The 24,129-nt window shown below is 39.0% G+C and overlaps 3 protein-coding genes across 3 annotated transcripts in view; 1 reads left to right on the top strand and 2 right to left on the bottom strand.

The window, feature by feature from the left end:
- LOC124256052 (Fanconi anemia group M protein-like) overlaps positions 1-4,805 on the bottom strand; it is a 77,491-nt gene extending 72,686 nt beyond the window's left edge. Inside the window, 2 exon segments of the mRNA XM_046689981.1 lie at positions 559-1,501; positions 4,683-4,805. Of these exon segments, the coding sequence (XP_046545937.1) occupies positions 559-1,306 (748 nt within the window). The 5' untranslated portion in view covers positions 1,307-1,501; positions 4,683-4,805.
- A 102-nt stretch (positions 4,806-4,907) lies between these two features.
- On the top strand, positions 4,908-9,060 carry LOC124256081 (microtubule-associated protein 10-like). The gene is given in 4 exon segments (XM_046690017.1): positions 4,908-6,146; positions 6,148-6,881; positions 6,936-7,324; positions 7,326-9,060. Coding segments are annotated over 4 exon segments (2,862 nt in total). The 5' UTR covers positions 4,908-5,066; the 3' UTR covers positions 7,985-9,060.
- A 5,251-nt stretch (positions 9,061-14,311) lies between these two features.
- Positions 14,312-23,403, bottom strand: LOC124256093 (glia maturation factor beta-like). Its single transcript, XM_046690027.1, has 6 exons — positions 23,315-23,403; positions 21,994-22,087; positions 20,509-20,558; positions 19,797-19,929; positions 17,222-17,295; positions 14,312-16,222 (listed from the first exon to the last, which is right to left on the bottom strand). Exons 1-6 carry the CDS (start codon positions 23,315-23,317, stop codon positions 16,151-16,153), a joined length of 426 nt encoding a protein of 141 aa, XP_046545983.1. The 5' UTR covers positions 23,318-23,403; the 3' UTR covers positions 14,312-16,150.
- Positions 23,404-24,129: the final 726 nt, after the last annotated feature.

Raw genomic sequence — 24,129 nt, forward strand, 5'->3', positions numbered from 1 at the left:
GTAATTTATGCAAATAACTACATCGTTATGATAATAGAAGGTCCTAATAGTATAAAGGATATAAGCTGTAAAAGGGTCCCAAGAAACCGCCTAATCGCCCTTGGGCAATGAAGGAGAGAGTGATGAGAACATGGCACAGGTCACGCGGGCGCACTTTTGGCGGGAAAGTGGGGCTCCAGATGGGTGAGTGAATTTTGATTGTTCTTGGGAACAAAGGGATTCAAGTTTCCACGTAAACGTTGGCAGGAAAAGAGATAAGCAATATGGCATGAGTCAGGATAAGGAAAAATGAGAATGTTGTCTCATTTATTGATACCAAACCTAGCAGCTTCCAGGAGGCCAGGAATATGAGGACAAGTACAGTTTTACCAAGTCCTAACCAGACACTGATGGCAACAAAAACAATACATCCAGCCCTCCAAGTAATATGAAAACACAATTGGACAGGTCAAACATTGTAACCAGTCAATATTTTAACAAAACAGTATGCAAAAGTATAACATCTTTCTCCAATGTTCCCAGTCTGATAATGAATGATGAGTAAGGAGAAAAAGGTACCTGTCATCTCTGCAGTGTCCCGCTGGGGTATCCCCATAATGTTATAGCAGGCATGGATCTGTTGAGCTACCAGGGGCTTGGTTGGGGCCATGAAAACCACCTTGCATTGTGGATACCATCGGTAATAGTTGTACATGACCACAGCAGCTATGAAGGTCTTCCCCAGGCCTGTTGGCAGGGTGACCATAGTATTATTGTACAGACACTGCTGTACAATGTTGAACTGATAGTCTCGGACTGGGTAGTTGGTTGGGTAGATCCACAGCTGGCCAGCCTGCTTGTCAAACCCTGGCAAGTCTGGTATGTGTGACAGTGACACAGAGCTGGTGGGGGGAACATGCACAGCAATTTTGTCTGCTCCAACAGACAAGTTTCCCTCTTCAAGTGATTCATTGTTGCCTTGCACTACTGAAGTGTTGTGATATGTGTTAAACAAACTGGATGATGATGATGATCTGACTGAAGTAGTCACCTTTGTGAAAGGAATGCTACTCTGGGGACACTCTGAGTTTCTGGGATTTTTACCATATTCACTGTAGGTAGAACCATTTATGTTTGCAGTCTTTATGCTTTCATCCAAAGCCTGAACAAGCAGGGCATCATCTTCATTCAGATCCTCATCACACAGGTCAATCACCTGATCATCAACAACAGAAGGTTGCAAGGATGTTTTTGTATCTGAGGTATGCTTCTGAGAAGATTGTTTGTTACCCCAGCTTTGAAACAGGGTTTTCTGTTTGCTGTTCATTGTTTATGACAACTGATATGACCATTTTGAATTTATGTCAGGAATTCCAGCAAGCAACATTCGCACAGTCTGGTAACATGCAGGTGGTAGCTGGAATAATTTCATTGCATGTACGCATCATATTCATGTCTTCGAAACACATACAATCCAAGGAGACATGCCTTTCATCACACTTTTTCAGACTAGATTGTCTCTCTGAAAGTTCAATGGAAAAGCATATTTTCATTTAATGCATATATCCTGATACCTGTTGTCTGATATCATGGAAAATCTTTTTGTTCAGGTAATATTTTAAAGTTCGTGCCATCATGGAAATTCTTTTTATGTTTTTGAATTGCACTATTCACTCTCGAGGCATAATCTTTTTTTTCTAATTATTTTGTCCATCATCCCCCTATTTGTCAAAACAGTAACACTGCCTTGTGCAGCTATATAAGTATGAAACAAACATGAAAGAGGGGTGCCATGTAAAATGCATGTGCAACTTAGTTAAAACTAAAATTTACTTATTGAAAAGGAACAACACTTAAGAACAAAGAATATCACCAAGTAGATACTACAACGCACTGCATCACACTATTTTGCAGAGAATCGGTTACCATGACATTATGACCAATCACTCACAAACGAAGGTTGGTCAGATGTACTATTTTCACTTAGACACTGTTGGAAGAGTTATTTGGGATGAGAAAATTAATTTCACCCTCTTGTCCTCTGAGATAAAACAGATCAAGCTGAGCTGACACAAATAACAAATATGTGAGGCTTATCAAAGACACTTGTGTGTAATTCTCTATTAATCAGCAAAAAGTAATATTAGTTTCATGTTTTACAGCAAACGAACAGGCAAGAATGCAGTATACTAGACAGCTTCTGCCATTTTGGTAGTGCACGTGCACTAGCTCCTTCCTTGGTGATATAATTTACTGCTGTCTCCATGAAACCACTGGGTTTGGGGGGCTTGCCCCACTCACAAAAGCTTGAATTAAACTTGCTTTGAGTAATAATGTACAACTTGTTGGTTGAGATATTAATATACACGCCATTGGGGAACTTCTAACTCCAGGTATGTGTTCAGTGTCATATCCAATGTTTGTTTTTTGAAGTTTCTAGATTGTTTTGGTATCTAATTTCAAGCTTTAATAAAATTTGACCAAGCATGCCAGTGCTGTAATATATTATGCTTATTTGAACTTGAAGAATTTATAGTCCTATTGTATAAATAGTGAGACTGCTGCATGGGCCTTAAAGTTGTATAAAACAAACGTAATATGATCATGGTTGATTGTGGTATTGTGCACGTATGTGTGCTAAATAAGATACGAATCATTACAACGCATATAACAGCAAATAATATAAAATACACACACACTCGGTAATCACAATATATTGATACATCATAATCAAAGTACACAATATAATAATCACTCGTGCCACATCACTAATACAAATTTTGGAGGAAGATTTAGATGTTTTACGCTTGATTGGGTTCTATTAGTTATATTAGTTCTATTAGTTATGTAATACTTGATTTTGAAACGGCGGCCAGAAGTCAGAAATTCATAACATTCATTTGAAAAGTGTGATGCATCTGATTGAATGGCCAGAGCTTTCTTTTTTAACTCTTGACTCATACTGAAAAGGAAGAGGTTCGAAACAGAAGCCACAAATTTTGCTGGATATGTTTACAATTTTAGCAAGTTTGTTTTTCTGTGTAAGAGGAAGATTGCCACACCATGCATGAAAGCAGAAAGTTAAAATACTATTGATGAATGTTTGGTAGAATAATTTCAAGATAGTAGTGTCTACATTAAAAGATCGCAATTTTCGCATAAAGAAAAGCTTCTGTTGTGCTTTCCTATGTACACAATGTGAATTTGATTTCCATGAAAGTTTACTGGTATATATCATGGGTCCCTCTATTATCGCAGTAGTTAATGTTGTCGCCATCGGGATTATAAACGGCTACTGACATTTAACATTTTATATATATTTTCAGTTGACTGATATTTAATCTTCATTTCTGTCACAAATAATGTGACACATAGTTGCAACCCGTTTAATACCATGGCGGCAATCTGATTGTCTCGTTTGACCCGGGAAATTGAAGCAACTCTGTATTATTGCGGTATTGCTATTTCTTACTATGGCACGCGGTACAAGCAAATGACAGTGTGAAACGTTTACTAAGACAAGTAACGAATCTAAATAGTTTTATTATCAAAAATTATTTAGGAATTCCATTCAGAATAGTAATATCATCATGTTTTTAACCCAAAAATCTGAAACTTCTATTCATTTGAATACAAGGTAACAATAATGTAAAAAAATATTGTTATGCCGCCTTAAAACATACCATACAATTTGACACGCCGTGTGCAGGGTGAAGTTGCATAATACGTTACTTCCTATTATATTCTTAGCATGGAAAATATGCAAATGACCTTATAGTTGTCATAGGATTACTCTTGACGAAGTAAGTTTTGATTCATGCTAGATGTAATGACAGTAGGGGTCATACTGGGTTGCAGTCAAAAGGGCCAAAGCACAAAGGACCAAAATTGAAAAAGTCAAAAGGGCCAAAGAAAAGTCAATAGGGCCACAGTGTGATAATCATATATTCAGTTGTTGATATGTGATCAAATATTAAAGTAGTTCAAATTTCATAATTCACACATCTTTAAAGTTCACAACCGACATCATCAATCCCACATCATCACACAAGTTGTCAATCATCAGGACTCCTGATTATCTGAACGATCTTGCAACTACTGACCCTTTTGACTTTACCCTATGGCCCTTTTGACTTTCCCTTGGCCCTTTTGACTTTTCTTTAGCCATTTCGACTTTTCCAGTTTTGGCCCTTTTGTCCTTTGGAACTTTTGAGCTGTTCCCATCATAATGTTCCAGAACTTGCTGAAAAGATGGGCCTACCTTTAGAATACAGCACCACAAACTTTAAAAATACGTCATAATACCCTTTTACGTAATGTAATGTGATTTTGTTCGAAAGCACGTTCTCGATACAATGCCCTATGACGCCTGCATGGCAACACGGCTGTCTGGCTCAGCGAGTGCGTATAAGCTCCGCTCACTGGTGTTTCAAAAGATGAATACTAACAGAGGTAACGCTAAGTGGTTCGACCCTAATGTAATTAATTAGGGAGCTTTTAGTTATTTTTGTGAGTTCTCTAGTAACTGTTGTGTTTGGTTTTGTTAATTATTTTAGTATATATTATTTTATAAATATTATTTGGGATGGGGGAACGGGAGGGACGCGTTACGTCGCGTAAAACGAGCAAGGCTTATTGTAACAGACAGTTATAAATAGTGAATATCATCTTTTTTGCCCGTCGGCCTACATACATTGACTCACCCGTGTCGAAAATAGTCTAAATGTTATGCACGTAGCTAAATATTTTGATGGATATGAGTATTGGAAGCTCGCTGGGTACAGACAATCACAAGACCTAACTTCCATATGTTTACATATTTTCAATAACCCGCCATGTTCTTTAGGCCTTCTTTAGAAAAGAGTTACAAAAATGGGAAATAACTCTTTATGAAACTCCTTACATGGCCTCGTTCTGAGTATGTTTGCTGTTGTCAAAGATGGAGGACACGGGAAGTGTTTGATACATGGTGAATGATTTTATGGATTTTCCTTGCATCTGTCAGTGAATACCCTCTTGTATCAACCATTGGTACATGGTGCAACATTATCTCTGCTGTTCTGAGACGCCAAGTTTCATGATTCATCATGCCGGGACTTGAGGAATCGTTGTTCTCCCTAGAGTTAGTTGTAGAGAAGTTGTACGTTCCGCATGTAACATGTCGGTTTCCCGCTATTGCATTCCGATTGCTTGACTTTCCAACGATATTAATCAGCCATGTAGAACCAGACTTAGCCAATACAATCAAAGCTAAGATAGCACGCGACCCTTACTACCAATTACCAGATCAGTTTGGTGAATTGAAAGACAAGCACGGCAATTTTATGGTGAAAAAAGGAAAGTCATGTCTGTTCAAGATTCCGGTTGAGAGTCTAAAGATGCATTTGACTAACACGCCTCTTTATGTTATGGTGATTGATACGTTCCCAGACACACCAAAATTGATGGGGAATAGTGCAGTGCCTCTGAATTCCCTGATGGATGATATCTCGGTCGATATTGCAAAACTGGGCACTACAGTTCCTTCAGTTCATGGTGACAAAGGTCTCTTTAAAGTTTACAGCTTGATGGGGAAAGAAATTGGATACTTCGTCTTAGGTTTCAGGCTGCTTTGCTTAGGACCAGGATTAATTCCACATTTACCAGAAGCTGCTTTATCAAGTCGTGTGATTAAACAAACAGAAAAAGAAAATAAAACAGTAGAAGAAGCAATACATCAGAGTCAGATACTTCAAGTAACACCACACCATGCAGTGCAACATTTGAATGAAACCCGAGAGATGGGATCTATGACCGATGTTGAAAAACAAGATGCTATTCTTCAAACCATGGAGTTCAATGACAAAGCAGTCAATGTGGCAATTTCATGTCCAGATGATTATTCTCAGAAACAGAAGCAGAAGTGTTTTACAGCATCTACACAAACAGAAAAGCATAAGAAGATGAAGAAAGTCATAAGTGAAAAGCAAAGGTTCATAGAGCATGTTGAAGAAAAAGATGAAGATGATGGAATTATCATCAATAACACTATATGTCCACCACCAATGTTTTACAACAGTGAATGTGACCCAACCATCAGAATGCACAAACTCCTACACTATGATACTATATCTGAGGATGATGACCTGAACATTGAAGATATGGAAAGTGTTGATTATAATGAATACTAAGACAGCAGTGAAAGAGAAGAGGGGCCTTGTCTACAATAATATGACTAACCACAGACCATCTGGATTGCAGACAGTAAAGGGTGGAAAAGTACAAAGAACTAGGGATGTCACAACTACAGATTCTAATGGCATGTTCCCAATTCTCACAGCTCTCCTAAATGAGCTCACTGGAATTCAGAACTCGCAATTATTGGAAACTGTTGTACAAATTACTCAGGGAAAGCAGAGTGGTCGACAGATCCCTACAGTTTATCAGAAACCACCAATACCAAAGTCTGCAAGCAAACGACTTGAAGAATTGAGTCAGCCTAGACAGCCTTTTCATAAGGCAGGTCAACTGATAAATGAAGCAGAGGTACAATCCAAAATAGAAGAACAAGTCACAACTGGAAGAAAGTCCAACAGACAGTGTGCTGAGCCACATTCTCCTGTTCCAAAGAACAAGGGGTGGTTGAGGCAGCTACCTGAGCAAGGCGTAAAGAAGAGTCCCCTGAAATTTGGTTTGACCCATACACAACGACTCAGGCTGGCTAAAACAAATCCAGGATGGCTAAAAACTGTGGAGAAGGAAGAAGCTGAGATGAAAAAGAAGAAAGAAAAGGTTGCAGCTCTTAGCATTGCAGATTCAGATGTTGAACTGAATGTTACCAATTTTTCTGATACTCTTACTGAAGTCAGGCGTTTGGCTGAGAAAGAACTTGAGAAAGGGGATCAGACCATCGACACTACTATAGTCCAGAGTGGCCTGAGTAAAGGTGACTCAAGTATGGCTACAGAGGCAAGGAGGAATCCTGGCAGTCCAGAGAGGGGCCAAAAGTGGTTAAATAGATATGGAAAGCGTTCACCTTCACCCAAAGACCGGAGCATTTCTCCTAAACAACGTTCAAATTTTACAAAGAAAAAGTGTAAGGGACATGCAGAACCAGATAGAAAAGATGATGGTAAGAAAGACATTAGGCATCTGAGTGTGAAACGTGCAATGTCTACTGAGACTGATGACAACAGTCAAAGAAGTGATCAACAGAGTCAGCGGAGTATTGAAGTGCATTTACCCAGTGCTCAAATGGACGATGACGGTGATAGTGACAGGACGCTTGATGACAGAGACACTATACCAAATGACCATCTGGTGAGTAAAAATATGAGATTTCCTGGATTTGGCAAGGGAAATGAATCTTTCCCCCGAATCAATTGATGGGCAACCTAACAAGTCTTTGAGCGAAACAAGAGATGATGATCAACCACTGGAATCAACCAGGCTTTCCACAAATGTACCCAGAATGAAAGAGTCCTCTGATTATGACACTCACCAATTTATGTCAACTGATGAGCCAGAATTACAAGGTTTGATGAGTGATGAGGATGACAGATCAGACGTAATGGACAGTGGTCGGCATGGGCGTCTCTCTGGAGCTGTTGTCTCTGCGAGCATGGCATCAATGCACAAATTTCCAGTTATGAATCCTGTTGCCTCAGAGCAATCTCCTGTGCCTGCTACTAGACGTTCAGCAGTGAAGTTAGACATGGGCCCAAGTCAAGAACTTACACCAAGGGAAGGTACTCCTCAGTCTCAAGGTAGCTCTAAACGTCCAACACCGCGACCCCGGCGACCAGCCAGATTAGGTAGAGAATCAGTGCACACAGACTCAGTAAGTTCCTATCTGCCTTCAGATGCAGATAATGCTGTGATTTCCCTCAGCAGCGATGCCAACTACTCTGATGACTTTCATCCAGTTGGCAGTGAAATTGATGATAGTCTCACCGATATTTCTTCTCCAGATATTATGCTGCCAAGATATATTCCATCCACAAAACTTGGATACACAATAGCATAAGCATAAGCATATTTTCATTGGATTGTTGAACAGATTTCAAAATTAAGGGGGTGAGAGAGAGACATGAGTGGCCCAGTTGTCTAAAGTGATACTTTTCTCGGTGCAGAATTGTATCCCATGGACATATTAGAAACCTATGGTGTGGTTCAGGACACTGGTGCCCAGTTAGTATTAGTCATTACAGTTTACTGCTCACAGTCGCATCCCTTGGTCAGATCAGAAACCTATGGTTGTATATTCCAAGCCAGGTTCACCCATTTCTGTTGGTTTGTGAGCACTATACCTGTGCTTGCTTTCATACAAGTTGTAAATGTCTGGGACCAACATCACTTCTCGTATCCCTTGACATTAAGTTTGCATATTCAATATAACTGGAATACTGTTAAAAGCAGCACTCACTCACTCAAAATTATGGGAGGACCTGTGATCTCCACTGCTATTGGAATTTAGGAACTCCTACATCTTCAGCTTTTGTAGTTAGCATGATTTGGGTTATGATTTTATGCTTGATTTCTGATATTGAAGCAATACACTATATTGTTCCATGAAGCAAATGAAACCCTATGACAGTCGTAAGTCTATGCTGAAGTGTGGATGTTATGATCACATTAGCACTAGGATCTCCCAGTTCAATAGACCCATGATAGATAGTGTTTTAAGATGTTTGTGAATTGTTGCTAACATTTTCTAAGTGTGTGATTGGAATGTTTCATAGAAACTCCCAAACATGATGATTTTGTAAGAAAACAGCTATGAACTGACATGCCATGTTTTCCTATTTTTTTGTCTTTGATCAACTGTACCATGTGTTTTAAAGGCACTATTTCACACCACACTTCTCTCTAAAAATAAATAATGTATTTCTCTCAATAATACCAACTATCAGCCCTCACAGAAGCTACCATAATTTATAAAAAGTTTGAGTGAATTAATGCGTTATATCTACTCTCGTGCCCTCTACCGGCCGTACATTATTTCAAGTGAACCCCATAGAGTATGTTCCTTGGAGCACTCTTTACGAATATCCTACACACAACTTGTGATTGAAACCAGTTCGACAAACACCGCCAACACAGCGTGCGACAGTTTTCGATTTACGGAGCAATTGTTTACATTCCATATACGGCAAGTGTTCTCTGTTTGGAAGCTGTTTGCCTCGAAGTTTCAATTATCAATTTCAGGCATGTTGTTAAGGTTTAATAAGTCTTTTATTGCATCAGTAGGAAGCTAAAGTGACTCCATATGCCCCAATATGTATAATATAGGCCAAAATATTGTAACAAATGTGTGAAATTGTGCCTTTAAGTAATTGAGCTGAATAGAAGTCAAGTGAGTTTATGTGTCATGGCCTGTTTGTGTGCCGTGCTGTCCACCCACTGAACCAGTCTTTCTTCACAATGACCACTGGCCAATTTCGTTTGGCCCTGGTCATGATGCTATTTCTTGGCCATTTTAGTACAAAATATATATCTGTGCAGTTAGTAGTTGAACTCTATATATGCAGATCCAGATAATATATACTCATGGAAACAAATAAGGGAACACTTGTACTTTCATGTGTTCCTTTATTTATTTCCAGAATTTCACCCCAGAGTGCAATATATATCTTGTGAAGAAACCTGGAAAAGAATAAAGGAACACCTGTACATTCGTGTGTTCCCTTATTCGTTTCCATGAGTATATATATGTTTCTGTTTACGTGATATGTGTGTATGCACTTATGACAAGGCTTTACGTAGAAGTAGAATTCCTTATACGTGCTAAACCCCAGGGTAGGGAACAGTGGGCATGTAATCCCCCAATGCTCCATAGGTTAAAATACTTCTGAAAGTATGGTATAGGGAGGTGAAATTAAAAATTTTGACCTTAGTTCCACCTTTGCACTTTGGACCATGCTCTTGAATTCCTCTCACAGTAATACTTTTTTGCTCAAACCATTGAACCAGTAAAACTGAAGTGAGCAAGAGATTTGAATCTGATTTTCACAATGGTCACCATGACAACCATATAAAACTCTATTTATGGCTATCAGTCAGCCATTTGGTTTATAATGTCCTGAAATCCTGTTACGTGTAGTTTGTAGTGGGGACCCATTATACATGGTTAGCCTTTGTTCTACATTCAACCATGTTCTATAATTCTTTCAGTTCTTTATAACAGCATCTCAAAAATCAAACAACCAGTGTTGCTGAAACTGCACATTGCTGATGACATCTAAATTTGTTGAATCTGTCAGTCTCAGCCATTTGTGTTCAAACTGCATCGGTATGCACAAATTCTCTCAAAATGCTGGGTCTTTTCTTAGTGGGCATGTGTGGTCCTTCTTATGATGACATCATATTTCAAATCATTAGGATTTGACTGTTCTTTTGTTAAACAATTAGTAAAACATAATCTGAAACATTTATCTCATTTGAGATTTTATAATGATGTTTGAACCATGAAGTTTTGTGGAAAATTTAACTGCAGTGTATTGAAACACAACAGTTCTACAACAGTACCTTCATTTTTGCAGCACTGTTGTAGTTAGTTGTTGATAGTTATTTGTTTCATATTTGTTAATTCTTTTGTTGTCATAATTTAAGTAGAAATTGTTTTAGCAGAAATGAAGAGATGAGTGATCGAAACGGGTAATCTGTTTCACTATTGCAAATAACATATTGTAAGAATAACAGCTATGTATTATGCTTGACAAAGATTCAGATGGTACAATTTGTATTCCTAGCTTATGATATTAATATGGTGATTATAGAATGGTTGTTAAAAACATTATTGACTCCTACTGATGGCAAGGAGTTTCTTGTTTGTTCAACGTGATGATGAGCACCAGTTACAGTGCTGTGTAAGATTCACTTGCTCTGTGTAAACAAAGGTTGTGGGTATGTGGCTGTACACAGTGTATACATTATAAGTTGTATGCTTCTCTCAGGGGGTAATACGGTCTGATGTATGCCTTTTTGTCCCCCGCCGCAACGCGGAACGGTGGACTATGTATTCAGCGGTGTCCGTACGTACGTACGTCCCGATTCTTGTTAACGCGATATCTCATGAACTGTTGTACCCAATGTCTTCAAATTTGGTGACGGTCTACATTGGGTGATTGCCCAGACTCCAGTCGATTTTGGTGACCTTGACCTTATTTTCAAGGTCACCACGACAAATGTTTACACTTTTCAAACTGTTGTTAACGTGATATCCCATGCACTGTTGTACCCAATGTCTTCAAATTTGGTGACAGCCTACATTGGGGGATTATGCAGATACCAGTCATTTCAGGCATCTTGTATGTGACCAAAAAATAAAAAGTAGTAAATGTGTTATAAACATTTCATACTTTAGCGGCAGGGGACATTGCCACATCAGTGGCAAACACTTGTTGTAGTAGTGTTACCTGAGTTGGTAGCCTACCGGGCTCAGGTAACACTGCTATGAAAAGGCGTACATCAGACCGTATTACCCGAAGGTGAAGTTTACAACATATTTATTTTACCTCCATGTTAAATCTATCATTTTATTTTATTTTGAAGATCGATATGGTTGCTACCAACTATATGACTGTAAACAAAATGGCGTCTGCCTCTCGACTGGATTTTAAAAATCGGTGCAACATATTCTGACAAGCTTAAAACTGCTTTAAAAATGATTAATTATGAATTAAGTTGAGTATGCAAATGATGCAATGTATAAAATAGCTTTAAAATAGCAGTGAAAGTCGTTAAAATAAATGTGTACACAGTGAACTCAAAAACAACTAATCGAACGGTTTTTGAACTCGGCACTGCATTTGTCATATTATGACATCATATGATTGTTAGCAATACAGCTTCTCTGTGGAGAGTTTGGTGCTTACCGTGGCAGCAGGTAATATGTTGTCCAGTTGTCACCCTCCTTGTTAAAGCGTCATTGACCAATGAAATTAAAGTATTTTACATGAAGGTAAGATAACAAGGCTTAGACTGTATTTGCTGCTATGTAGTATTTTGTACCAATTGTAATGACTATATAATGGAATAAATGATGTACACAACATTGGTTTCTTTCTTTAATTATATCAGGTTGGGGTGTATAGTTATACCAAGGAATTCAGTCCATCCATCTTTGACATTTTGTTTAAACCAATAACTTGAAAACTATTGTTTGGATTGTTTTCAGATTTGGAGACCACCTTCTTTGTCTAAAGGAGAGGTGCAGTGCAAAGTTTGGTTCCAATATATTTTTCTGGAAAGAGTTGCATTAATTTACATATTTTGAACTTTAAAAACCCCATGGATTTGTTCAACCAATAATTTGACCACATTTGAATGGATTGTTTTCAAATTTGGGATCACCCTCCATATCTACAGGAGAGGTGCAGAGCAAAGTTTTTATTTTAATATTTTTAATTCAATAAAAGTTATCACAAATTACATGTCTTGAAATGGGGGGAAAATTCCCACATCAAATTTGTTCAACCAGTAACTTTACAATCAGTTAATGGATTGCTTTCAGATGTAGGTAATGGTTGGTTTGTTGTTTAATGCTGCACTCAGCAATATTCCAGCTATATGGCGGCAGTGTGTAGATAATCGAGTCTGGACCAGTCAATCTAGTGATCAACAGCATGAGCATCAATCCATGTAGTTGGGATATGATGACATGTGTCAACCAAGTCAGCGAGCCTGAACACCTGATCCCATTAGTATCCTTTTACAACAAGCATAGGTTGCTTAAGACCTGGATCTTCACATGTCAGTAGGTAATGGCTTATTGGCTTGTTTTCTTCTAGTTTAGTATGGAGCAGGTTTATGATAGTACTTTTACTATGACTGAGAGGAATCCAATCTCCTATCACTTGACCCTACCTGGGTATCTGGAATTGCTTTACGAGAACCATTGCAAAGACTGTGTAGATAGACCTTTGAAACCATCCATTCATGCATATACTGAAGTTGATAGAAGCTGTATAATTCAATAAGTATACTGTTGTGTGCACCTTGCCATATGGCATTTATCCTTGTACAACATGTATGGTGTAATACTGAAGTAGAAAAAAGCATGGACAGACACATTTGTAAGTAGGACATTCCCTTGGTCCCATGTGAATCGTCCTGAGGATTAGTCATTGAGAGTTTGGTGTCAATAATACAATGAAATACAACAGATTGCTTACTTTGGGCATTGCAGGCCTGTCTTAAGGATACTGCTCATAAGAAGATAAAAAAAACCCTGGGCCTAGAGTTTCGAAGCTCTCTTAGCGCCAAGATAGTCGTAAGTGCCATACATTAACATTAACTTACGACTATCTTAGCGTTAAGAGAGCTTCGAAAATCTAGGCCCAGATTCTTATGACAACTATATATGCAATGACGGGTGGGTACTGCAACAGTCTTGCAATTGTGGGTTTTCTTTAAGTTCTTTTGAGTAGAATAAATGAAGCAACATAAAGAGTTTGTCAATATGAACATTCCAGCTCTACTTTGTGAATGAAGATGGTGTGATGAACAAGGTCTTATAATAACATCATTATTTTAGTTGAAATGTTTGAGAGTCGATTCAAACACCTTTCTCTTCCCGAATCTCACTTATGATAGAATAGAATAGAATAGAATAATACTTTAATACTTTTTCAGGAATTTGTGTTACATCAGCAGAGCTACTGACACATTAGAGAGATACCAAACATATTTACATAAATTCTTGATTTAGATATCTTCACATTTGTTTAAGAGAGATATGGTACTTGGAATAAAGGATGTACGGGCTCTCTTAGTTTTCACAATTGGAACTTTGTATCGGCGGCCTGAAGGGAGAAGGTTGTATTTCGAATTTAAGTAGTGAGTACGGTCAGATATGATTTTGACAGCTTGATTCACGATTTGCCGCTCATATATTGATGATAAACATTCAAATCTGACTCCAGCGATTTTACTTGCAGTGTTAACAATTTTGTCTATTTTAGATTTGAGATGAACTGAGAGAGACCCGTACCAACAATGGAAGGAAAATGTTAAAATACTCTGAATAAATGCTACATAAAAAGATGACATCACAGATGGGTTAACATTAAAAGATCTCAATTTACGCATGAGATGAAGACGTTGTTGACACTTTTTGTATAGGGCTTCAGTGTTAGAGTTCCAGTTCAGCTTAGAGTCAATGAAGGTTCCCAGATACTTATACTCCGACACTGTCTCAACAAGACTTATCCTTTATTTACGTGGTAAGCACCAGTCCACTTCCAGAAGCACAGAGCAGAATGTGGGTCAACTTACATGTAGTAACAATGTGTGTCCATGGAATGATCGAACTACGTAACTCTTCATCATAAAGAAGTCAAACAGACAACTGTAATGGTTTATTGTTTAATACAGTAGATCTCAACAGGCAACTGTAATGGTTTATTGTTTAATACAGTAGATCTCAACAGGCAACTGAACTACACTGAGCACACGTGAGGCAGGAGGTAGCAAAGTATAACAGCAGTCCAATGTTAGGTATGTTCCCAATCTTTAAAACAAACTCTCATGTATCACATTTGTCATAATGTGGCTTATAATAACCATACATAATGTATGTTTATGTACGATGATATTTGTTTTCAAACATATATAGTGAACAAATTTAGTTCAAAAGTGGACGAATAAAAAAAATAATTAACATCTGGGCAGTCATATGCACAAGTGCTGTAGTTTTCTAAAAATCAGTTAACATGAACTGTCATGCAATGTTTAGGTCTGACACTGGGGTGCTTGTTACTTACAGGCTGATCTAATAGCTTAAATATTTCCTACAATATTCATGATATATTCTCATTTGGTGGTGATTGGTCCCATCAACATATTATTTGATCGAAAAACAGTTTGAGTACTTAGGATATTTAAGGTTTTTGTAAAAGACATTTAGCATATAATATAACATAATTCACATAGTTTCCTCAATCAAACATTTTCAAAGAGCAAGGCTAATTTCCTTTAATCATTTTTGAGTTTCCTAGGCCTGTACGCAGGCTGCCAACACAATGTGGGGATATGCTATGCTATGTCAGTCACCTAAGAACTCAAGTTTATAGTGTCAAAATCCTCAAAACAAGCACAAAAACATTACATTTACAACACACTACATATCTAGTTTGACAAAAGAAGAGACCTTGCCCAATTGTTACACAGAGTTGACTATTCGGGTGTACAGTGGAGTTGACTACTGCGGCGTCGGGTCAAAACTGACCGACATCGATGCAGACTGAAGTGCAGACTGGAGAGGTAAATGAATGCTTTCTATATCATGCCCACGAGAGAAGGAATGCTTGAATCAACATGATTATCATGTACAATAACACATAAGACATTAAAATTGGCAAGCAATGTATCTTCTTCAGAAAATGTTTCCTCAGTTCTAAATGAGCAGTTTCAGAAAGAGAGATGTTGGACATTAGTTTATATTAAGGAATATCTGGATTAGCTGCAGTAACCTTATCACAGAGCTTGTTTTCAAATGTGCACATATACTAGTGTGAACATGCAACTCTCCGTGCTATGGCTGGTATGAATATTCTAGCAGACTGGTGTCCCAATTGACATGTAAAGATACTGGTGCACAATATTAATTCTAAGTCAATCATCCCTAGGAAGTTAAACACATTGCATTTATCATAAGACGACAATGCCTGCTTGAGCATGTGAGTCTGATGCAGGTTTGGAACAGGATCTAATAGGAAAGCACTGTGAGGCAACAGTAGCTTTGTGTAGCAACATGTCAGGAGCAGCAGCACAGAGGTACACTTACCGCAGCAGTAATCAGGTCTTTTGTACTGTTGATGTGGACTTCAACACATATCATTTTAGGCTGTGTCAAGTTTCGAAGAGATTTGTTAGCTAACAGGTGAAAACAAAGTAAGCAGTGCAGAATCTCTGAGACACTACAATCGCTATTGTTGGGTGACTATTATGTATTTATACAACTTCCCAAACCTATCCATATATCAAAGTAATAAAAACAGGAATCAGAAAGTATTTCCTTAAAACAAATTTCAAACCATAAATGGCAACAAGACTAAGCTATGATTACACTGAGATGAGCTTATGCAGACTCCTCATAGCGTATCCATGGAGACAGTGAGCTGTCCTGCTCCTGCAGCCTCTCAGTCACAAATGTCTGCCATTCAGCAACCACACAAATAACACAGACACCCTATCTGAACAACTGCAGCTTTTCTAGAATGAATTCTTCTGTTAGCTCCTCAGGATTTCTGATTTCAAACACCTGAAAAGTGAAACAAAAACAAGAGGAAATACATTATTTCTAAAGCTGCATTTATAAGGAGTACCTTGATGACATGACTATAGTTACTGACCTGACTACATTTATGTTAACAGTGAGAGAGGGAGTTAAGTTTTACGTAACACTCAGCAATATGCCTGCTATATGGCGGCAGTCTGTAAATAATCAAGTCTGGACCAGATAATACAATGATCAACAGCACAAGCATCGATCTACACAATTGGGAAATAATGACATGTCAACCAAGTCTGCGAGCCTGACCACCTGATCCCGTTAGTCGCCTCTTACATGAAAAGCATGGGTTACTGAAGATCAATTCTAACCCTGATCTTCACAGGTGACCATGTTCACAGATAGTGTCACAATCACCTGCCTGGGTGACAGGGCATGCTATGTTGACAGACAGGATGACAATCATCAGGCTGGGTGGCAGGGCACGCTATGTTGGCAGACAGGATGACAATCATCTGGCTGGGTGACATGGCATGCTATTTTGACAGATGGATGACAATCATCAGGTTGGGTAACAGGGCATGCTATGTTAACAGACAGGATGACAATCACCTGCCTGGGTGGCAGGGCATGCTATGTTAACAGACAGGATGACAATCATCTGGCTGGGTGGCAGGGCATGCTATGTTAACAGACAGGATGACAATCATCTGGCTGGGTGGCAGGGCATGCTATGTTAACAGACAGGATGACAATCACCTGCCTGGGTGTCAGGGCATTCTATTTTGACAGACAGATGACAATCATCAGGCTGGGTGGCAGGGCATGCTATTTTGACAGACGGATGACAATCATCTGGCTGGGTGACAGGGCATGCTATGTTGACAGATAGGGTGACAATCATCTGGCTGGGTGACAGGGCATGCTATGTTAACAGACAGAATGACAATCATCAGGCTGGGTGTAAGGGCATTCTATTTTGACAGATGGTTCTCTTTTTTAATATGAAACAAAAATGTGTCAGCTTACCTTTGTAAATTTAGCTGCATTCACTAATCCCAACTTTGTGCCTGCATACATCATTTGATGTTCTGGTTTACACCCTGAAAGAAGGCAAGGTATGTTTCTTGGTGTACGGACAATTCCCCACTAGGACAATTCCCCACATGACATATCCCCATCTTGACATTTCCCCACACCTGTTTTGTAACCAGTAAGGCAATTCCCCACACCCATCACAAATAATGAACAAACACAAGCTGAGACTTAGTCTGTCTCACAGTCCCTGAACCACATTATTTTCCCCGAAGCCAAGCTCTCTCTGCAGTGCTAAAGCCCTAAATAAAGTAAGTCTAGATTTCCTCAGGTTCAGGCTCTGGTCTCCCTGGGGCTCCTTTTCAATTTAAATGGGCTTGTTTGTTACTATCAAAATTATATATATTCAGAGACTAAGCATTAGTCTAGCTGAGACTGTATATATATTGTATTAGTATAGTTAAGAAGTTACATATATAAAATTATATAATCAGTTCACTCACTTTAATGAGTTCATTGTCAGATTGATTAACTTGAAATTCACTTGGAGTGGCGATTCATTTCATCAAGTTGTTCTGGCGCACTTTCTTTGATGAAGTCTATTTATACATTATTGTAAATCTCATTTTATCTTGGAGAAGTTTATACAGTAACGTGACCTTAGCTAGATGGGCTGATGGACACAGGAAATCATTAATAGCTGTGAAAACTTTCACTTTAACTTGAGTCCATCTTCAAAACCACAGGAAATCAATATAAACACATTCTAGTGACCTTACTGACCAACATACCCCTAACATACCCCAAATGCACAGACTAATTAATCCAATCACATTAATTGTACTACAATTACACAATGAGTGGGGAATTGTCATACTGGTTAGGCCGTCCGTATTTTTTTCTGTGTTTCTCATCTCCCGACCGACCCAAATATTCTAGACCGTAAGGGTGCTACAAGCTAGCATCTAGACAGTATGGGTTCTACAAGGTGCTACAAGCTAGCATCTAGACAACAAGGGCTCTAGAAGCTAGCATCTAGACAGTATGGGTGCTACAAGCTAGCATCTAGACAACAGGGCTCTAGAAGCTAGCATCTAGACAGTATGGGTGCTACAAGCTACCATCTGGACAACAGGAGTTCTACAAGCTACCATCTAGACAACAGGGGTTCTACAAGCTACCATCTAGACAACAGGGGTGCTACAAGCTACCATCTAGACAACAGGGGTGCTACAAGCTACCATCTAGACAACAGGGGTTCTACAAGCTACCATCTAGACAACAGGGGTGCTACAAGCTACCATCCAGACAACAGGGGTGCTACAAGCTACCATCTGGACAACAGGGGTGCTACAAGCTACCATCTAGACAACAGGGGCTCTACAAGCTACCATCTAGACAACAGGGGTGCTACAAGCTACCATCTAGACAACAGGGGTGCTACAAGCTACCACCTAGACAGCAGGGGTTCTACAAGCTACCATCTACACAGCAGGGGTTCTACAAGCTACCATCTAGACAACAGGGGTTCTACAAGCTACCATCTAGACAACAGGGGTTCTACAAGCTACCACCTAGACAACAGGGGTTCTACAAGCTACCACCTAGACAACAGGGGTTCTACAAGCTACCATCTAGACAACAGGGGTTCTACAAGCTACCATCTAGACAACAGGGGTTCTACAAGCTACCATCTAGACAACAGGGGTGCTACAAGCTACCATCTAGACAACAGGGTTTCTACAAGCTACCATCTAGACAACAGGGGTTCTACAAGCTACCATCTAGACAGCAGGGGTTCTACAAGCTACCATCTAGACAACAGGGGTTCTACAAGCTACCATCTAGACAACAGGGGTTCTACAAGCTACCATCTAGACAACAGGGGTTCTACAAGCTACCATCTAGACAACAGGGGTTCTACAAGCTACCATCTAGACAACAGGGGTGCTACAAGCTACCATCTGGACAGCAGGGGTTCCCCAAGCTACCATCTAGACAACAGGGGTTCTACAAGCTACCATCTAGACAACAGGGGTGCTACAAGCTACCATCTAGACAACAGGGGTTCCACAAGCTACCATCTAGACAACAGGGGTTCCACAAGCTACCATCTGGACAGCAGGGGTTCCACAAGCTACCAACTTGACAACAGGGGTGCTACAAGCTACCATTTAGACAACAGGGGTGCTACAAGCTACATCTAGACAGCAGGGATAACAACTTGAAGGAGCAAGAATTGTCATGATAAATAAAAAGTTATTTATAAAAATTGTCATATATATTCATATTCTTCCGACTTCTGAGTCTCTTTCAAGGACTTCACAGTGGGGGAAAACCAAGTTCTATGGATAGACAACTTCTTTATTGCAATGGGTGTGATGTTTCGGTGTAGATACTAACACCGTTATCAAGCAAGCACTTGCTTGATAACGGTGTTAGTAACTACACCGAAACGTCCATCCCATTGCAATAAAGAAGTTGTTTATCCTTAGAACTTGGTTTTCCTTCATCTATCAACTTCTAAAATGCCTCTCAAAGAAGACTTTACGGTGGCAGTTTGTTTTACCTTGGGGTGTGCAGAAAATGAATATGAGTGGATAGGACACTCTTCCATCCTGATGATTGTGTACATAGCTGAGGACGACATATCGAGGCTGAGAAGCGGGAAGTTCATTGGCAACCTCCTCTACTGTACAGTCCTGAAGAGAAATACTCATATGTCAGAACCAGACAGAACAGCAGGTAGATACAAACATGGCATACAAGAACATCAGTCATTTCCTAATGTTGTCCCTGAATGGTCAGAAAGTCTAAGACTTCTCTCAATTGGTAATGAACAAAACATAATCATTATCTTTGAAGGCTAAAATGAACAAGAAACCTCATAACTTGAAATCACATGTCAAAAACATTACCATCAAAACTGTTACAAATGTCAGTCAAGTTAGTTCACACTGCACAAGTTGTCAGTTTCAAACACGACTACAGAGTAAGGTTTGGATGCTTTAGAAGAAAGGCTTTTGTCAACTTTAGATAACAACAGCAAAATGTGAGTCTTAATCACAACTAATGCAAATAATTCTGCAATAGTTCTGCCAGCAAAGTGTCTTCCTGTGACCACGAGGGCATTCCATTTGGGTCCAGATGATTAATGGTTTCTATAACATTCTAAACTACATAAACATGGCCACAATAGTCAGTGATAATGGATGTGTGAACCACTATTGGGGTTAAGACCTGGAGTAGGTCAACTTGACAGAAGCACAACAACACAGTACCTCATATTCCTCATCTAGTATCACCAGTTGTTTAGCAAAATCTACTTTCACTGAAAGAGAAAACAAAAAGATTGAATCATTCAAACATAGTCTTGAATAGAGTGAATTCAATCATTTGAAATCCTTATAATAACCGATAGTGCAGAAACAAGATTTGCATTGGTTTACATACTCCAGTATATAATCCCCCTGTTCTGATATGATATTATATATATTTAAATCATGCATCTCAGTGTGATCAATAAGTGATTGTAATGGCTTTTCTCATCTCCATACAGAATAAATATGTCTATTGGTAAACAGTCACGCTACAATCAGTGGGGCTACAACAAGCAAATCTTCTAGGCTGGTTAATCAGTTCTTATTGAATTGCATCAATTGAAAAACATTCACTGAAACTATCGAGGACAACACAGATGAAAGTAGACAACGCTTTGTCTAACAACTATCTAACTTTGATAGTGACAAACAAACTCATTTAAATTGAAAAGGAACCCCAGGGAGACCAGAGATTCAGAACCTGAAGGAATCTAGACTTGCTTCATTTAGGGCTTTAGCATTGCAGGGAAGGCTAGGCAGTAGGGAAAATAATGTGGTTCAGGGACTGTGAGACAGACTAAGATGAGAGAAGTAGTTAAGGACACTACAAGACCAAGCTGCCAACTCCTGTGGTAAGAATCCTGCACATCTATCATCTCCTGATCACTGTACTGTTAGTTAGTTGTTTGCCAGTTGAAATCTGGATATTCATAAGTGAATTCTATTTTAAAGACATAAGTTCTCATTTACACAGCCAATCAACAGTTGCTATTCACGTTTTCAAATACAATGCTATCAGTCAGTCTTTTTTTAAACTTTCTACTACTATATTATTTAGTGACTTTCAACCAAATGTGCACATCCTGTCAACTATCACTTCCTGACAAGATATATTTTACAAGGATTGTCAGCACCAATGAAACATCATGTTGCCCCCAAGAAACTGCGGTCACGATCTTATCATCGATTTATTTTGACTTTGACTGAACATAATGGACTGACAAATAATGTCATGGACCTAGACTGTCTCACTCTTGTATATCATATGTGCTAAATGAATCAAGTCCAGGTTTTCATGGGTTCATGTTCTGAATCTCCCATCTCACTTCGCCTCCGTTTCAATTTGAATGTAGCCCTTTGTTTCTCTAACAGTAATTTCGGTGGCTTAGCGTTAGTTTAGTCAAGAGCCCTAAAGACAGTGTACAGAGATGGTATGTCATGAGCACAGGTCATAACAAGAGCCCTAAAGACAGTGTACAGACATGGTATGTCATGAGCACAGGTCTTAACAAGAGCCCTAAGGACAGTGCACAGACATGACGTGTCATGAACACTAGTCATAACAAGATCAGTAGACAGTGGGCAACAGACCACGACATAAGCCCATACCCCTTCATGTTATACAATTTCTAAGATAATAAGAACTGGTTTATATTGTGTACTTACATACAATTGCAGCTACATTTTTCTCTCTTCTAAATTTGAACTTATTCAGGAGAGCTAATACATCTGCATGTATATCGCACACTTGTACATTTGCCTGAAACAAAGGAGTATTTCAAAACAACATATAAGTCATATAAATTTAACAATTAATTCATGAGTATTTGTTGAAGTCTGACAAATGTGAACCTAATTTTGGGGTGTTTGATGAAAACTTTACTCTCATGTGTAGTTTGCTTTACTTTGCAATCACATGGTTTTTTAATATGAGCCTGTAATCCGTATTATAGATTATGCATATGTGTTTAGGTTACATGTTTCTTTCAGTAATGAAGCAAACAACTTTATGGATGACAACTTCTTGTTTATTGCATAGAGAGACGTTTTGGTGTAGATTCTTACACCGTTGTCAAGTTAAAGGTGACTACAACCAAGTGACATGCTATGACAGACATCAGATTAACATTAACAACAGCATGTAGTTGATTACAGGTGGCAAATAATTGGATGAGGCCAGGTGGGGAGAAAGAACAACAAATACCACGGTAACTAGTAAATAAGCTGATGGGGTGCTATTGATAGAGCCTGTGGCTTGATTAACTCTTCATAGGTTGGTTGGTTGGTTTGTTGTTTAACGCCGCACTCAGCAATATTCCAGCTCGGCAGTCTGTAAATAATCGTGTCTGGGCCGGACAATCCAGTGATCAACAGCACGAGCATCAATCTACGCAATTGGGATACAATGACATGTGTCAACTAAGTCAGCGAGCCTGACGACCCGATCCTGTTAGTCGCCTCTTACGACAAGCATGGGTTACTGATGACCAATTCACCGGTGAACTCCTCGATAGGGCGATAGCATGTAGTACATTTGGTCTCTGTTGATCAACGGTTTGTGACGGCAACTTCGATGGCTTTCAAAATCCCACGTATTGTCACCAAGTCAAGTTTACAGTCATAAGATATACCTCTGAGTTCGCCACCCAGACAGAAAAAGAAAAAAAGGAAAGGATTATTAGTAAACGTGGTAAAATAGTTACAAAATTAGGTGGTGGGGAACATATACTATAAAAGCACCTATGTCTCTTTAACCCCATAATGATGCAATAATGTACCAGAGAATTGATGAATTTGACATATTATGTATACAATAGACGATTTACAAGTTGTAACTCATTCACTGTTGTGCGGCTGAGCAGTCAGATGCTGAGTTCACCTCAAGCCAAATAGTGTCCTCATCACTTCTTATCAAAACATTAACCTGGCGCTATCCTAAAAATATAAGCAAACCTGCAATTCTACAAATAACTATAACGGCACGTACCATTGTTTTGCTTTGACCACACCCCCAATACGGAAGTAAGATTTGGACTTCCGCGCTTCCATGCGCAGGTGCTAAAAATACAAACTTCCGCCACGTGTTTAGGGTTTGCTAAGGCATCTTGCCAATTTCAGAACGGAATCGGTTCGAGTTAAAATGACAACAGTTAGACTATTAAATAATTCTAGACTTTGAGGTAAATGTTATTTTTAACAACAATGTAGGTATATAAAAAATATAATACACTATGATCAAAGACGTGCATTTACAACATTTTTACCGGGCTGGGCCAACTTTCTACTGCATTATCGACGTTCATACCATTCTGTTAAAGATACAAAGACAAAACCTACACAATGAGCAGCACACGCCGCACACGTGCAACATAATATGGCTTCCAAATAGACAAGTCGATCGGCCTACAAGAGACTGGGAAGGTTTAATCGTAAATGAGGAATCGTGAAACGAATTGGGTTGTGAAAAGTAATATTGGCCACTATGTGCATAATATTTCCATTTGTCAAACACAGCTGTGTCTAACTATGTTCGAAGACTAAAAATACATAATAGGACGGTTGTTTGAATTAACGAATTCCGGCCTCTGAGGGTTTTCTAGGATATACAGCAGTGTTAAGAACATCATTCTATCAGTGCAAGAATACAAGTGTCCCCAGGACAAGGGAGATAACCGACCACCTGGACTTTTTCAGTCACGCCTGGGGAATATGTTCAAGTGTGGCATTTCGCGTGTCACCGTTTATCGTTCAATCTAAGATTGGGTATAAATCCAGATCTGATTTGAATGTATTATCATGTAA

Source organism: Haliotis rubra, unplaced genomic scaffold (assembly GCF_003918875.1).
Source record: "Haliotis rubra isolate DU_JTF1 unplaced genomic scaffold, ASM391887v1 Scf116, whole genome shotgun sequence".
Taxonomy (NCBI): domain Eukaryota; kingdom Metazoa; phylum Mollusca; class Gastropoda; order Lepetellida; family Haliotidae; genus Haliotis; species Haliotis rubra.

Coding starts and splice junctions, on each gene's coding strand:
- LOC124256093 (XM_046690027.1), bottom strand. Junction 20,559..21,993: donor AAATGTAGCTGCAATTGTAT/GTAAGTACACAA, acceptor TTTCTCTTTCAG/TGAAAGTAGATTTTGCTAAA. Junction 19,930..20,508: donor TACTAGATGAGGAATATGAG/GTACTGTGTTGT, acceptor ATTTCTCTTCAG/GACTGTACAGTAGAGGAGGT.